Source organism: Eleginops maclovinus, chromosome 18 (genome assembly GCF_036324505.1).
Source record: "Eleginops maclovinus isolate JMC-PN-2008 ecotype Puerto Natales chromosome 18, JC_Emac_rtc_rv5, whole genome shotgun sequence".
Taxonomy (NCBI): Eukaryota; Metazoa; Chordata; class Actinopteri; order Perciformes; family Eleginopidae; genus Eleginops; species Eleginops maclovinus.
The window spans coordinates 2,474,022-2,488,362 of NC_086366.1; the positions used below are offsets into that span (position 1 = coordinate 2,474,022).

Here is a 14,341-nt window from a genome sequence, read left to right on the forward strand (position 1 = left end):
TGTGTGTGTGTGTGTGTGTGTGTGTGTGTGTGTGTGTGTGTGTGTGTGTGTGTGTGTGTGTGTGTGTGTCTAACTGTATCAACTCTGCACACAGAAAAGCATCAGCTGGCTCCTTTGTGAGTGACTGTGCCAAAATTCAGGCTACCTGTGCAAAGTATATCTTGGAGTTATGTAAGTGGAAATGTATTTATTCCCATATGAGATGCAAACGAGACCACATGTATTAAATGGTATAAACTCAATATATTATTCAATAAACCTTTGTGAGTGTTTATATTTGTGTTTTATTTCTAAATCTTTGTCTATATTGAACTAAAATCCCTCATGGGGTTACATGTTACCACGCACAATTACTTTAAGAATAAATGTTGTTAAATTAAAGTTATAATGTTGTTTCTAAACATTATCCACCTTTGTGACTTCCTGTTGTAAATCATTTTGCTTAATCAAGCTAGCAAGTGTTAGCCAAATCCTACCGGAAGTAGATACATGGACGATAACATGAACATTGTTTTCCTTTTGATTTTGGAAATATTGGAACCAATGCCTGCAGATTTTTAATCACTGTTGACTGTTGAATTGTTCAACTTATACTGTATATACTGCATCTGTTAGTGTCCTTTTAGTACATTTATTTTATGCCGTTTTAATTTAGAAATGTGTGTCTAAAATGTACAATCATATTTATTTTAAAATAAAACACCAGCAGCAAATTGTCTGGATACAGCATCGAAGTTGGACCAAAGTGTTAAGCTATAGGCGTTATTAAAATTCTAAAACTATTTTTTGATATATATTTTTAACGTTAATCGACAACCTGCGGCTTTTAATTTGAAGGGTCACCGGAAGCTTATATCGCACTATTTTGTTTTTAACGCACCCTCTCGCTTCAGGTTTGGATGTTTGAAGGCGGAGTTCAGTCGAGTAAACTCACAAGTCTTCTCTCTGAACCAGCGTTGCAGTCACTTCTGTATTCCACTGGAAATAAAGGGTGTTTTATATTTCGTCGCGGAAGAACATTTATTCTTCGTTTAAAAACTGTGAAGCGGAGTGATACACTTTCACCGTTTCACCTGCGGGAGAAAAACAAAGTCACCTCGTGATAGGTAAGTTAATAAGCACTGTTTTTGTTGACCTTACTTTGACATTAAAGTCAATTTATCTAGCATGAATGGTCCTAAACATTGTGTATATTAAAGTTAAAGTACACTTCACATGCAGTGTGCTCTTTTTTTAAATGTTGCATTACAAGGTGCAGGTTTGTGCATGAGAACAGCATGGTGGTGTTCAAGAATGGCTTTTTATTATTGGTGCTACTTCTCCATTCCTGTACATTTAACTGTGAGAAACACGTCAAACACTACCTATCCACTCCTTAAACTCTGCATTTTATACATCCTACTATCACTTATATATATCTGACAAAAATTAGATTATTTTGGTCATATCTCCTGCAGTTTTGCAAAATGAAGCAACAAAATATGCACCCTGAAGCACTGAAAAGACTATTTATTGTCTTAGGAAAAGTATAGTGACCCAAGATGAAAGGAATATCTTCGTATATTATTTGAACAAAACCCTATTGTTGTAGATTTCAACACGATCCCCCAAAAATATAAAGAACATATAAATGTTGTGTATCCTCTTCTCTCTTTTCCTCTAATTGATTCACCAAAAGACAGCTTGGGAACCGGGGCTTAGCGTTACAGTTTGAATTCTAACACATGCTCCTTTTTTTGCCAAATGATAGTATTATTAGTACAGGAGTTGAAGTCATTATGTAAAAGAAAAAAGGTGATTTAATTGCCAGATTTTTTAAAATAAAACATGGAGATTGGTTCGCCATAAAACGAACTGCGTGTCAATTTCACTGCCATGTTTTTTTCCCCCCAGATGGTTGTGAGATTTAACTGGAAATCTAATCAGCAAATAAACTTTAAAGCATGATCACATGTACAATAAATAATGGTGTCTTCTGAAGCAGCAGATATATTCATTCTCCTTCAGATGGGGTGCAGGGTGCTGAATAATGTTCCTAAACTGCTCTGTAATTAGTCTAATTTTAGTCTAAATGAAAACGAAAGAAGAGCCCAGTTTCAGTGAGTGGTGTTTATGTGAGAGTGGTAATTAAACAGTGAATAAGAGTTAGTCAGACCCTGCTGCTGGAGGAACTGTTTATTGCCTCAGGAAAAGCAAAGGTTTAAAGTTTCCCATGATGAGTCAATGGAGAGAACATCTACTGGAAGAAACCCAAGCACACTATGCAATGCTATACAGCTTCCAGACGAAAGGGCTGCACAGAGGAGTGATGGATTGATGTTTTTATTAGAGATGCAAACGGACCAATCCTCAAGTCTTCAATGTGTGACCCCTAGGGGTTCCTCAAAGTTACTGCAGGGAGGCCAGAAAATTACGTCTGTTTTTTAGATGTTTTATCAAATTAAATGTGGCTGAAAATACACATTGCAGTACCGTATATACAAAATAATTTGAGCAAAAATAGTGGGCTTATTGTAAAAAATAATAAAGAATACTTTACTACTAAATTGAACCTGCCGGGCTTCCGTCCTTTGCTTTCTATCAAGCCCCTTAAACAGACAGTTCTAACGCGAGACAACAGGCCTTTTACAATACTCAAAACAAGTCAAACAAAAGAGGCTAGTGTCAAATAAAATACTAAACATCTTAGGTGGTATTTATTTATTCCTTTGTATAACTTAATTAAACGTCTTTCTGACAGGTTGCCCATCTGTCTGTTTTGAGTCTGGGAATTGTAGTCCTTTATACGGTCTTGACTACGATGAGGGAGCTCCCTTTTTTCTAAAACCAAATACTGGCTCTAACAGAACCCATAAATGCTTGTGCCATCATGTCCGTTAGCTAACCTATAATCAATGTGAAGCACCAATTTGTCATAGTTGCTCCAGCGTGTAATTCTAACGTCATGGTTTGGCTATCCTTTATCTGGAACTAGTTTCAGCTACAGCCTTTTGTTGTTTGTAATATCAGTATTATATGCCTCAAAGTGTGTTTTTACCTGCCGCTTTAGGCTGCTTTACTCATTATTGTAGGTTTAAAATGTAGGCTGAGGTGCTTTAAAGACCCAACTTAAAACTAACAATTGACAGAAAACTGATTACAATACAACACGTTGAAAGACATCACAGTGGACAAGAAACTAAATGAACATTTTCACAATTTTCTGACCCTATTTAACCAACTAATTTTCGATAATGAACCATTGTTATCTGCAGGCTTTGTTTTTTTAGAGGTCTTATAATGACGCTCAGATGTAAACTACCAGAAATGTGTGTCTGCTGGAGAACAGATCAACAGGTGCTGAGGTTCTTGAATCAAAAAGCGTCTGATATTCAGTTTCTGTGTCCTCCTATAGGTGCTGCAGAGCTGACGATGAAGCACCTCTGCCTGTTTGCACTCTTGGCGACCTTCGTGGTCCATAAGGGGGTCTTGTCCCAGGCTCCTACTTACGGAGAACGCGGCTCTGATCTGGGCATTCAGGTGTTCCAGCAAGTTGTCCGCTCCAAGCCCCTGGAGAATGTGGTGCTCTCCCCCCACGGTGTAGCCTCCATCCTGGGGATGTTGCTGCCAGGAGCCCACGGAGAGACCAAGAAGCAGGTCCTGAACGGCCTGCGATACAAGAAGAACGGTACACACTCTTTTTTTCCCAAGGTTTTAGTGTCATATGCACAATGGGGATTACATCTGAAGGCTTTTTGGGCTCCTCCAAGATAAGATATACTCAACATAAACAGAAGAGGTAGTGCTGATGAACAGGGTTCCCTGCTAGTGTTTCCATATTGAAACCTGGTAAATTAGACCAAAAAATGCACATTTTTCTGTAACTGTTGTGCTATTTATCAGTCTAGAATCAGAAGTTACTGAAGTGGGAGGCAGGCTCCTATCTGTCTTAGGGATGGAGTGGAAAAATATTGCATTATTTTATGATTTATTTTAGTAAACACTCAGAAAATAGCCTAAATGTGTTGGATTCGGTAAAGAGATGGTTAAAAAATACAGTGGTTTGGGGTCATTTTACTGGTTTTCCAACTTTCCAAGAGTTTGAAACTAATACATGCCGTATGACAGACTGTATTAGACTTTTAGACACAAGCTCTACAGTAAATGTTTAGGTTTGTTTTGAGTTATCGGCCGTAGACATGTCTGCCTCCTCTCCAATACAACGTGATGAGATCATGGATGTATGAAGAGAACTGATACAGCCTTAGATGCAGGGCACCATGGATTCCTATGAAACATAAAGCCCAAAAATAAAGCGACTTTGGATTCAGAAAGTAACGGCATCCTCTGGGGTCTTTTCCTTTTAGAGAGCACTTGAGTTTTCCCATAAGCCCTGCCTCCGATCTCCTGCTCTCGGCTAAGTCAATTAAACGATACGGTGATTTGCAGACATCTCTTTCCCGATGTCAGACAAAGGTGTTTTTGGGCCAGAGTGACGTCACAGACTATAACGGGTGTGTAGTACCAGTGTTTGGCCACTAGGATAATTTGCTTCGACTGCCTGCGCACTTCCTGAGGGTTTGGATTCGATGGCACGTCATAAATACATTTCCAAAGACCTCGTTAGAGCATCTTCTGTAGGAGCTATTTACTTTTAACTACAACCTCAACTGTTTTCACATGGGAGACGTTTTTGTTCGGGGCTTTAGCAGAAATATTCTTAAGATTAGGCAAAACAATTCCTTAGTTAGTTTGAGGAAAAGATTACAGTTTGGGTTTTAATATCTCCACAACACTCTGCAACTCTACAAGTGTTGGCCTTTCTATTATTGCAACCCTGATACTAACTAAAGGTGTACCTTCTCTGCTCAGGCCCGTACAGGATGCTGAAGAAGCTGCACAAGGCGTTGATAGCGAAGTCCAACCAGGACATTGTGCTGATTGCTAACGCCCTGTTCAGCCAGCGGGGCTTCCGCATGGAGGACGCCTTTCTGTCCTCCAATAAAGCCAACTTCCAGTGTGAGAGCCGAGGGCTGGACTTCAGCAACCCCAACTTGGCTTCAGAGCAAATCAACGCGTGGGTCAGCAATAAGACCAAAGGTGGGAGGCATGGACTGACATCACAGCTGTCTTACAATAAAGCATATTCATAAGAATGTATTATAATTAGTTATTTTCTGACACTACGGGTCAGGGTTAGACTCTCAATCAATACACTGACAAAAGACAGAGTTTTGCCCTCTTTGCATTCAGTTTTGCTTTGAAATTCCTTCAGTTTTCCTCTTTCAAGAAATTTTCAATGAAGGATTTTGGTAAACGGACGTCTGGATCCCCGGCATGGATGTTCGGATGATATTGTAGGGATGACTTCGGGTACACAATTAGATTTTTCTATGAGTAACCATCAGAAAAGTTGATACAACAACCTTTGAAACCAGGAATAGAAACACTTGCCATGCGATATATCCAACATTTCAGACGACATCTAGTCTCTTAAAAACGATTTTCCTCTTTTTAATCTTAAGTTATCAGAGAAACACGCTGAGGAAATGTTAGCAGCATCCAATAATCAAGAAAACACAGATTTTTAACACTAAACTGCTTTATTGTTACAGGTTTTAATCAAAAAATGTGTTTGTTTTGGAGAGGAAGAGGTCTCTGCAGATTACTCGGCTTTCAGTAGAAACATCCTGAACAAGTTATCCTATCCAATGCAATCAGAAACACTGCTCAGGGCTTTTTCTATTAGTTTAAGAGACCCGTAGTGGTAAAAAAGGACTTATTGTTCCTTTAAGCCTTATTTTATTTCCCAAATACTAAGCGTTTAAAGGCGTAGCCCCCCATTTACTAACCTGAAAGTCATTTTATATTGAGTTCGTAGAAAGAAAGCTATCATGTTCAACTTGAGGCTTTGTCTTTGCAATATGCTGCTGAGGTTTCTTTCCCGTGTTGCATACCTCTCCAGGTCACATCCCCAGCCTGATCAAAGCAGACATGCTGGACCCGGCTCTGACCCGACTGGTCGCTGTCAACGCCATCTACTTCAAAGGTCTGTGGAAGTCCCGCTTCCAGCCCGAGAGCACCAAGATGAGGCCCTTCACCGGGGGGGACGGGACCGTTTACAAAGTCCCTATGATGTCCCAGCTCTCCGTCTTCGATATGGGTGAGGGCTAATGTGTGCGAGGCTATGACTAAATAGAGAAAGTAGTCAGGTTTGCATCGATATCATTGTCTTGCTTATAAAGCCAATGGTTTGGATACTCTACGGTGCTGAAAAGCAGATTATCTATTACATTTCACCACTAAATGATGTGCTTGATGATGTGTTTTGTGCAATAATTAGAGGGAAAGGCTGTGCTGTAGTATTTAATTCACACTAGGGCTGTCACTGGATTGGATTTCTAATACAACCATGAGCACATTTGAAGGAAAACCATCTTTAACTTTGCTTTTTATGCATTTTGTGGACGACACATTTAACTCAGACTTGCTCTCCACATCAGTATTCTGTGACCATAGTTGTACAAAAGCCAAAACAACTGAATGATTTAAGAGCCCATGCATTATTTACTCAATATTATCGCATGAGTTTTAATAAAATGATATCAATATCAGCATTTATCTCACCAGATCAGAAGGTTAGTTAGGTTTTCTAGAAGTGATAAGAGCCAGCTATAAGGGAGGCCTTCAGCAAAAGCAGAGGCATGCAAAGTTTCCTTCAATATTTAAAGTCAACACAGGAATTATTGGACATATATTCATTTTGTAGGTGTGGTTTCTCTTTGAATTTAAGGAGTTTTCTTGGGATAAAATTGAAGCTGTATTTCCATTTCCTTCCTTATGAATCATTTCCATAGTCTATACTTTAAATATGTCTTGTGATGTATTGTCCATCCCTAACTTGTGGTTTGTCAAAAACTCATTTGGGTGGCATGTCTGAGTCCACCTTCAAAAATAACTTCCAGAAAGATGTCATCAACAGGTCTGCAGGTTTGAACTATAAATAAAGTTGTGTTTCTCTGTGTTTTTATGATGTAATGTCCCCCAGCCATTGCCAGTTTGTGGCTCATAGCGGTAGCTGGTGTCGAGCTGAGAGGAAACGCAGGCTTAGACATGCCACATGGTCAGGATATTATTTGGTCCGGTGTGAAATGAAATGACACACTCTCTAGGGTGTCTATATTTAGATGAGATGTCAGAGAGCTGTGCACGGACTCTCATTCAGTGCTGCTGGTACACCCAGGCCATGGTAGTGCAGATGTGTGTTGACCTTAGTGAACATGAAGTGGATTATTGCATTATTTGCAGCCCTTAACAACCTGGCTGTGGCTAGATACACTTTTATACATATAATAGGTGAAACATAGTGTGCTGGGATATAGTTTAAAGGCCATACAAAGCGTGGGAAATGAATGTGGTATGGGATCGGTGCTGCTGGGACTTTCTGTGCTTTTCTTTTGCCAGAAACAACTTTCACATCTAAGTTTCCCGTTAATTTTTCACTCTTATCTCCCAGCTAAGTGCCTGGAAATGTGTTTACTTGAGAAAAGGTCATTTGAAGCTTCAAGCAAAATATAAAAGGACACGTTTGAATGGAGAAATATGTGTCTAGACGGTGAAAGAGAGGAATACAAAGAGCTCACTCATTTGCCTTTCTGAACAAGAGAGGCTTTTGCTTTCATAAAAACCTGATGGTTATTTGTGAGGAAGAATCTGTTTCATCAGGAAATGATGCATTTAGTTTCTTTACACAACATAAACACACTGAGCAGCCATCGTAGTCACAGACACAAAAAGAATAGTGACATAAACAGGAAGTTGAACAGAAAATCCTGGTGGAATGGATGGAAGCTTAATTGTTATTTCTAACGAGGAGAATTGTACATTCCAATCATCTCGACTTAAGCAGCAGCAGGTTATTGTAGTAGCTGGACCATATTAGATAGATGAATTAGCATAGAGTAGCCAGCTTTGCCTGGCTCGGATAATGAAGAATAGCTTTGCCTGGCTCGGATAATGAAAAACAGCAAACTGAGTTTCACAGCTCTGCAGATCACACGCACGTTTATGTCACAAATTCACCCGGAGACTAACCCCTAACCCAAACCCTTAAGACTATATAAATGCTATGTGAATAAACTTGCCTTGCCTTTCTCCATCCCTGTCCCTACCCTCTACAACTCACTCCCCCAAAAAACCAGGGACTGTACTGACCCCACCCCCCCCACCTTCAAAACACTGAACAAAACTCCCCTCTTTAGCCCAGCTTGTAACGTGTACTTGATGCCGTGTCCTTTTTATAAATCGCTCGATTTTAATTCAACGTTTTTATCTGTAAAGCGTCTTTGAGCACCTGGTAAATAAGATGTGTTATTAGTCATTAGATACGTACTTTATTCATCCCAAAATGTGGAAATTATTTTGTTCCAGCAGTCTCACTGTGGACACAGGGATATATGGAAATATGCTATAGACTCATGACGCATATATTTAACACGTTTTCTGTTGATTTATTGAGTAATACAAATAGAAACATGCTTTTGCCTTGAGAAACAACAGTACATATACAAAAGAGAAATAATAAATAAGAACTAAATAGAGAAATCCACAATTATATTGCTTAAATTGCTTACCTGAGGTTACCGTAAACTGTCAAGAGTTCCAAAAGTCATCCTTCCACTTTGTTGTTGTTTCCTTTGGTATTTTATATAAAATCACAAACTACAAATGATTAGAAATTATTGTATTTTTATTGAAATGGTTGCTTTGATGTAAGAAAAAACATGGCATTAGTTGAAGTTGTAAGCAGTTTTGACCCACTTCCTTTAAGTTGAACGAGTGGTAAACCCCGGCTCTGTTGTGATTGGTCTAAGAGATGTCCCTCCCCTTAGCCTATCACGAACACTGTGTTTGGAGAGCTTGCCAATTGAAGCACGGGTGTTACGTAGTGATGTCACTTTGTAAAAAAAGGAGTCCAATGGAGGCATTTCTGGCAGGGGGGGAGGGTGAAAAACTCCCTCTTTAAGGAACACAGGGATTTTAGCCTCTGCAGACCATTTACATGCACTAAAACCTATAGAACACACTACAGGAGAGGGAAAACCGCCCAAAAAGCACAATAAGGTCCTTAACTTCTTTTTCTTCCTCCTCCTCCTCCTCCTCCTCCTCCTCAGCTATGGCCAGCACCCCTCAGGGTCTGAAGTACAAAGTGATTGACCTCCCTTATCACGGGAACACGATGAGCATGATGATCGTGATTCCCTATGAGGAGGAGACCCCTCTGTCCAGAGTGCTGCCTCACATCAGCACCGCCACCGTCAAGAGCTGGACCAAACTCATGCACATGAGAAAAGTCCGCCTGTTCATCCCCAGGTAACACACACACTCACACACACGCACTCACATGCACTCACATGAACGAACGGCCAATTATATAAACTTTTTCAAAACAATGTACCTAAAAATGTTGTTGTTCTTATTTGTCTTCATTTTCTTCCAGTTGTTGTCCTTCGTCTTGTTTTTGTTCTTCTTTCAAATCCCACTCACACTCACACTCACACTCACACTCACACTCACACTCACACTCACACTCACACTCACACTCACACTCACACACACACACACACACACACACACACACACACACACACACACACACACACACACACACACACTCACACCCAATGCCACAGCTGCTTTCTAACCTGTTGGACTGAATGTTCGAGTGGACTGGGTTTTATTTCCTGATGTGTGTGCAGGTTTACAGCTGATGCAGAGGTGGATCTGGAAGCCCCCCTCGCTGCTCTGGGAATAACAGACTTGTTCAGACAGGACAAAGCTGACTTCAGACACCTCAGTGAGTCAGAGCAGTCAATATTGACAAAAAGCTAAAAAGAAATTCCAGTATTTAGAGCGGAAAGTGACAATCTGCCAGATCTCTTACTGAAGGAAAGGTAGAAACACAATCAACATCTGACCGAAAAGTAAAACAGGATGAGTATTTCTTCTCTCAGCTTCTCTCTGGGTGATGGGCTGTCTAGCTCTAGTGCCTCGATGCTGGGAAATCTGCAAGTTTATATACTGCAGAACCAAAATCCACCAGGGTCTGCCATGTGGACTGTGCTCTAGCGCCATCAAGTGGTTTAATTGGGCAACACATCAATACTTAAATATGAGTCAACCATGCACAGTTTCTCTCATTGTGTCATTATTTAGGACAATGTTTGTAATCTATTACTGCAGGATAAAGGATTCATTATCTCTCCTGTAGTCAATTAACATCTTATATGGCCTTCTCTGAATTAGTAGGTATCCTCAACTTCCGGTTGTGTTGCTTAAACTCAAGATATAATGTTAACCAATCATTTAACTCAGAAATAGAAGCTCTTTATGTGGCTACTAAATCCTTAAATTGTTTAAAAGACTGTACACGAGTCGACAGGGGGAATAAGTTACAGACCGATACCTTGCATATTTCTATCACACTGTCATTTCTTTCTGAGCTCTTTGAGGTGAAATAGAACGTAATCAAGCGTACACACTGTATCTGTAGTGGACCTTTCACAGATCACATTTAGACATGTCACAGCACAGGTGTAGATAATAAAATCCATGAGTTTAATTTCACTGCTTTTGTCTCAGAGTTTCTCAGAAGTAGGTCATGTATTTTTCTATTGCCACTGATTCCTATGTGGATGAAGCGAATCAGTATTAGATTGTACATTTAAAGACGCGTCCGCACTGTGTGTTTTCTGACGGTGTAATCGCAGTGATTGTGTTCCAGGTGCTGAGCCTGTGTACATCTCCAAGGCGCTGCAGAAAGCCAAAGTGATTGTGAATGAAGACGGAACGAAAGCAGCTGCTGCCACTAGTGAGTATTATTGGCTCTGTTGGTTAAACGGTGTAGCAGAGCACGGCTTCATAGTGCAAGAAATAATAATCACATGTGCATTTTTACTACTACAATTTACACATATTTTTACGACATGTCTGATACATTTCTAATGCAGTTTTTTGAGGGTTTTTTTCACACAGCTAAAACTTTAGAATTTTGATTTTTATTGGTTTTCAACAGAAACACAACGTATACATTTTGCCATCATATCAGTAACAGAGATAAATCAAATAAAATGTTGCCATCCATCTATCCTTAGCAGGCAAATCTTCCAGTTAACTGCCCCCCATCTGCCCCCGCAGTGCAAGCAGGCACCCTCCTCATATTGCTCTATATACACACACATCTCCCATTAATGTAGTCCCAGTCACATCAGCATCCCACAATAAACAGTGATACATCAAGCAGTAAGTGCCACACTGTAAGAAAAGACCCGTACGGATTCATAGCAGGTGGGCGTGGCCATTGTAAGGAAGACTGGCCCCTCATCACGAGATGAGTCAATTCGTCAGGTAGATAGTTGAGCAGAGGAGCCCACACTTCACCAAAGGACCCCTCATTACCCTTCACAACTGCACTAAGTCGTTCATGGGGGAGGACCCGGAATATTTCCCTATACCATGAGGTGACAGTAGGTGGTATATCATTGATCCAGTTAATTAAAACACATTTTCTGGCCAATAGTAGTAATTTGTCGCATAGTTTGAACTTCAAACGGGTTAGAGTCACCTCCTTTGAGGGGAGGCCGAGGATGAAAAGGCCAGGGTCCCTCTTCACCTTTGCTTGAAAGATGCCACTCAGTTCCTGTGAGATCGTTCCCCAAAGCCTTTTATCAATTTGCATTGCCAGAAGTAATGGTAATATGTTCCTACCCCTCTATGACACTTGTTACACAGAGGTGAAACCTGACGGTCCATCTTATTTAGTATGTAAGGAGTCAGGTGTAGACGGTGTAATATTTCATACTGTGTCTCTCTCAATCTATTACATGTAAAGGTGGATTTAAATACTACAATGGCCTCCTGCCAGTCATCCTCAATATACTCTGTGTCAAGATCTTCCTCCCATTTCTGTGCAATGCTAGACTTTAGAATTTTGAAAGTGTGGATTTTTTTCTTAGTCTTTTACTTGTTAATCTTCTTTTTTTGGCATTTCTGGAAACTATATTGTTGAAGGAGATCCACAACAGAGTAAAATACATCTAAAATATAATAAAAGTGTAAACTGATCAGCTATTTCCAGTCTTGTATACCTCACTTTTTGTTAACCTCTATTCCAGCGGACTGACAGCACTGCACACCAACGTCTGCTTGTTTTTACACTGTTTGTTCTTTAGGTGCCATTCTGCTGGCTCGGTCCTCTCCACCCTGGGTCACAGTGGACCGACCTTTCCTCTTCCTCATCAGACACAACCCAACAGGTACGCTCTCTCGTTTAAATGTGGTTTACTCGACTTTAAAAGGCATTTATAAAATAGCAACCAATTACGTCACACAGGACGAACTACATCAAAGCAAATGGATGGAGAAATAAAGTGAAGGGAACTCAGGCTACTTAAAAAAAGGTTGACCAAATCAAAACCAACCCGTGTTTATGATGCTAAATTATTCAAAAGTACAGTTTCTACTACTTCAATCACTATGCAGATATGAATGTAGTTGAACTTCCAGCAAGATAATGTAAACCAGTGGTTGGACTAGTTGTTTGGTTACGTATCCATCCCTTATTTGGTGAAGTCTGAAGTCCTGTCAAACTGAAATATTATGCTGTCTTGGAAGGTTTGTGGGATGAGATGACATCAGCGTGATCCCGAACAGATGGCTTTGTAAAAGTTGATATACCTTCTTTAATTTTAAGCATTTTCTGACTTTAAAGCCTGTACTTTAATGAACGCAGCGGTGTGAGTTAACTGTGCCTTTGACCCACTTGGTAATCAGAAGCACGTTACTGATGATTATTTATCAAGAAATCTCATTTTGTGAATATTATATCGATCATCCAGGAATTAAGTAAGGCTAAGTAAGTAAACGAAACTCTCAGAGGGGAGCCTTCCAGTCTCATATTTTGAAAACAAGTTGACATATTAACGTTTGAAATATTCCTGTCATTAAAACACTGAATTTAAGTGAAGGTTTTCTCCATTTCTGTCACAGGTACCATTCTCTTCATGGGCCAGATCAACAAGCCTTGAACCAGCGTCTTACACCATCATGGAAAACGCTTCTACGCTGCCACACACACACACACACACACACACACACTCACACTCACACTCACACTCACTCACACACACACACACACTCCCACTCGCACACTTCGCTGTAGACTTATGTACAGTGTGGACATGTGATGTTATTTGTTTTTTAAATATTGCTTTTTATGTTTTCCATTCTCTTCCATTTTTGTATTCTTTTATTTTGAATTTTTCTTACATTTTTAAAGACTTTGAATGTCAGTTGTGTATTTTTTTTCTCAACTCTGGAGTAGGATAACCCGTTTATTTATCATGTTGCTGTTTCAGTTTAAAATCCTCCATCTCAAGTCGTGTCAGTTTATCATCCACTTTCTCTCCTGAGTTCCCGTGCATCACACCTCGAGCGCCTTGCATTCAACTACTTCACAACGACTGTTTCCCTTCTGTTGCTTCATATTTGATGAATAAATACACATATTTATAACATCAACGATTTTGCCTCATGTTTGGTGATGGTATTTCTGACAAAGAAGTGTTTACATTTGATTTCCTGTCATTCAAACTTTATTACTAACCTGTTTAAAACACATTATTTTCCATATTTTGGTTTTGAAAGTATTTAAAAGCATTCTTCACAGGTAATACCCCACTAAACAATATTCAGTTTTTGAATGTATTCTTATCTCCTTCTTCATGTGGCCCTAATCATCTTCACACTTTGTCTCACAATTATTTTTCCTTTCTATTTTAACTTCAGAATTTTCAGAATTTCGATTTTTTAAAATTTTCAACTTTTATAAATGATCACTTTTTTCATAAAAGATCTGACTTTTTCAAATTTCTGCACGTTTTTTTAAATGTCGACTTTTAAAAATGTCTGATTATTTTTTTCTAAATTCTCACTTTTTCCTAACAATTCTGCATTTTTTTCCAAATTTCTGACTTTCTTTCTGAAGTTCGACTTTTAAATTTCCCACTATTTTCTCTTCTTCATGTGGCCCTAATCATCTTCTTTTAAAATGCACACTTTTTGTCACTGTTTTATTCCTTTTTCATTTCAAACTTCAGATTTCTTTTCTCTAAATTTCAAACTATTCCTCTAAAATGATTACGTTTTTCTGCGATTTTTTCTAATGTCAACTTTAAACAATTCTGATTATTTTTAAAAAATGATCAATTCTTCCTAAAAAATCTGCTTTTCTTTCTTCAAATTTCTGACTTTTTTTCTAAAGTTCGACTTTTAAAAATGTCCCACTAAAATTATCACTTTTTTT

The 14,341-nt window shown here is 39.2% G+C and overlaps 1 protein-coding gene across 1 annotated transcript; it reads left to right on the forward strand.

The window, feature by feature from the left end:
- Nucleotides 1-881: 881 nt before the first annotated feature.
- On the forward strand, nt 882-13,557 carry serpine2 (serpin peptidase inhibitor, clade E (nexin, plasminogen activator inhibitor type 1), member 2). Its single transcript, XM_063907322.1, has 9 exons — nt 882-1,106; nt 3,395-3,667; nt 4,852-5,079; nt 5,945-6,142; nt 9,153-9,351; nt 9,738-9,835; nt 10,763-10,849; nt 12,210-12,293; nt 13,027-13,557. The coding sequence occupies exons 2-9, from the start codon at nt 3,412-3,414 to the stop codon at nt 13,062-13,064; spliced, it is 1,188 nt and encodes a 395-aa protein (XP_063763392.1). The 5' UTR covers nt 882-1,106; nt 3,395-3,411; the 3' UTR covers nt 13,065-13,557.
- The last annotated feature ends 784 nt before the right edge of the window (nt 13,558-14,341 follow it).

Excerpts from the sequence above, each read along its gene's own strand:
- serpine2 (XM_063907322.1), top strand. The coding sequence starts at position 3,412 with ATGAAGCACCTCTGCCTGTTTGCACTCTTGGCGACCTTCGTGGTCCAT. Across the intron at positions 5,080-5,944 it reads GGTCAGCAATAAGACCAAAG|GTCACATCCCCAGCCTGATC; the intron begins GTGGGAGGCATG and ends ATACCTCTCCAG. Across the intron at positions 10,850-12,209 it reads GAAAGCAGCTGCTGCCACTA|GTGCCATTCTGCTGGCTCGG; the intron begins GTGAGTATTATT and ends TTTGTTCTTTAG.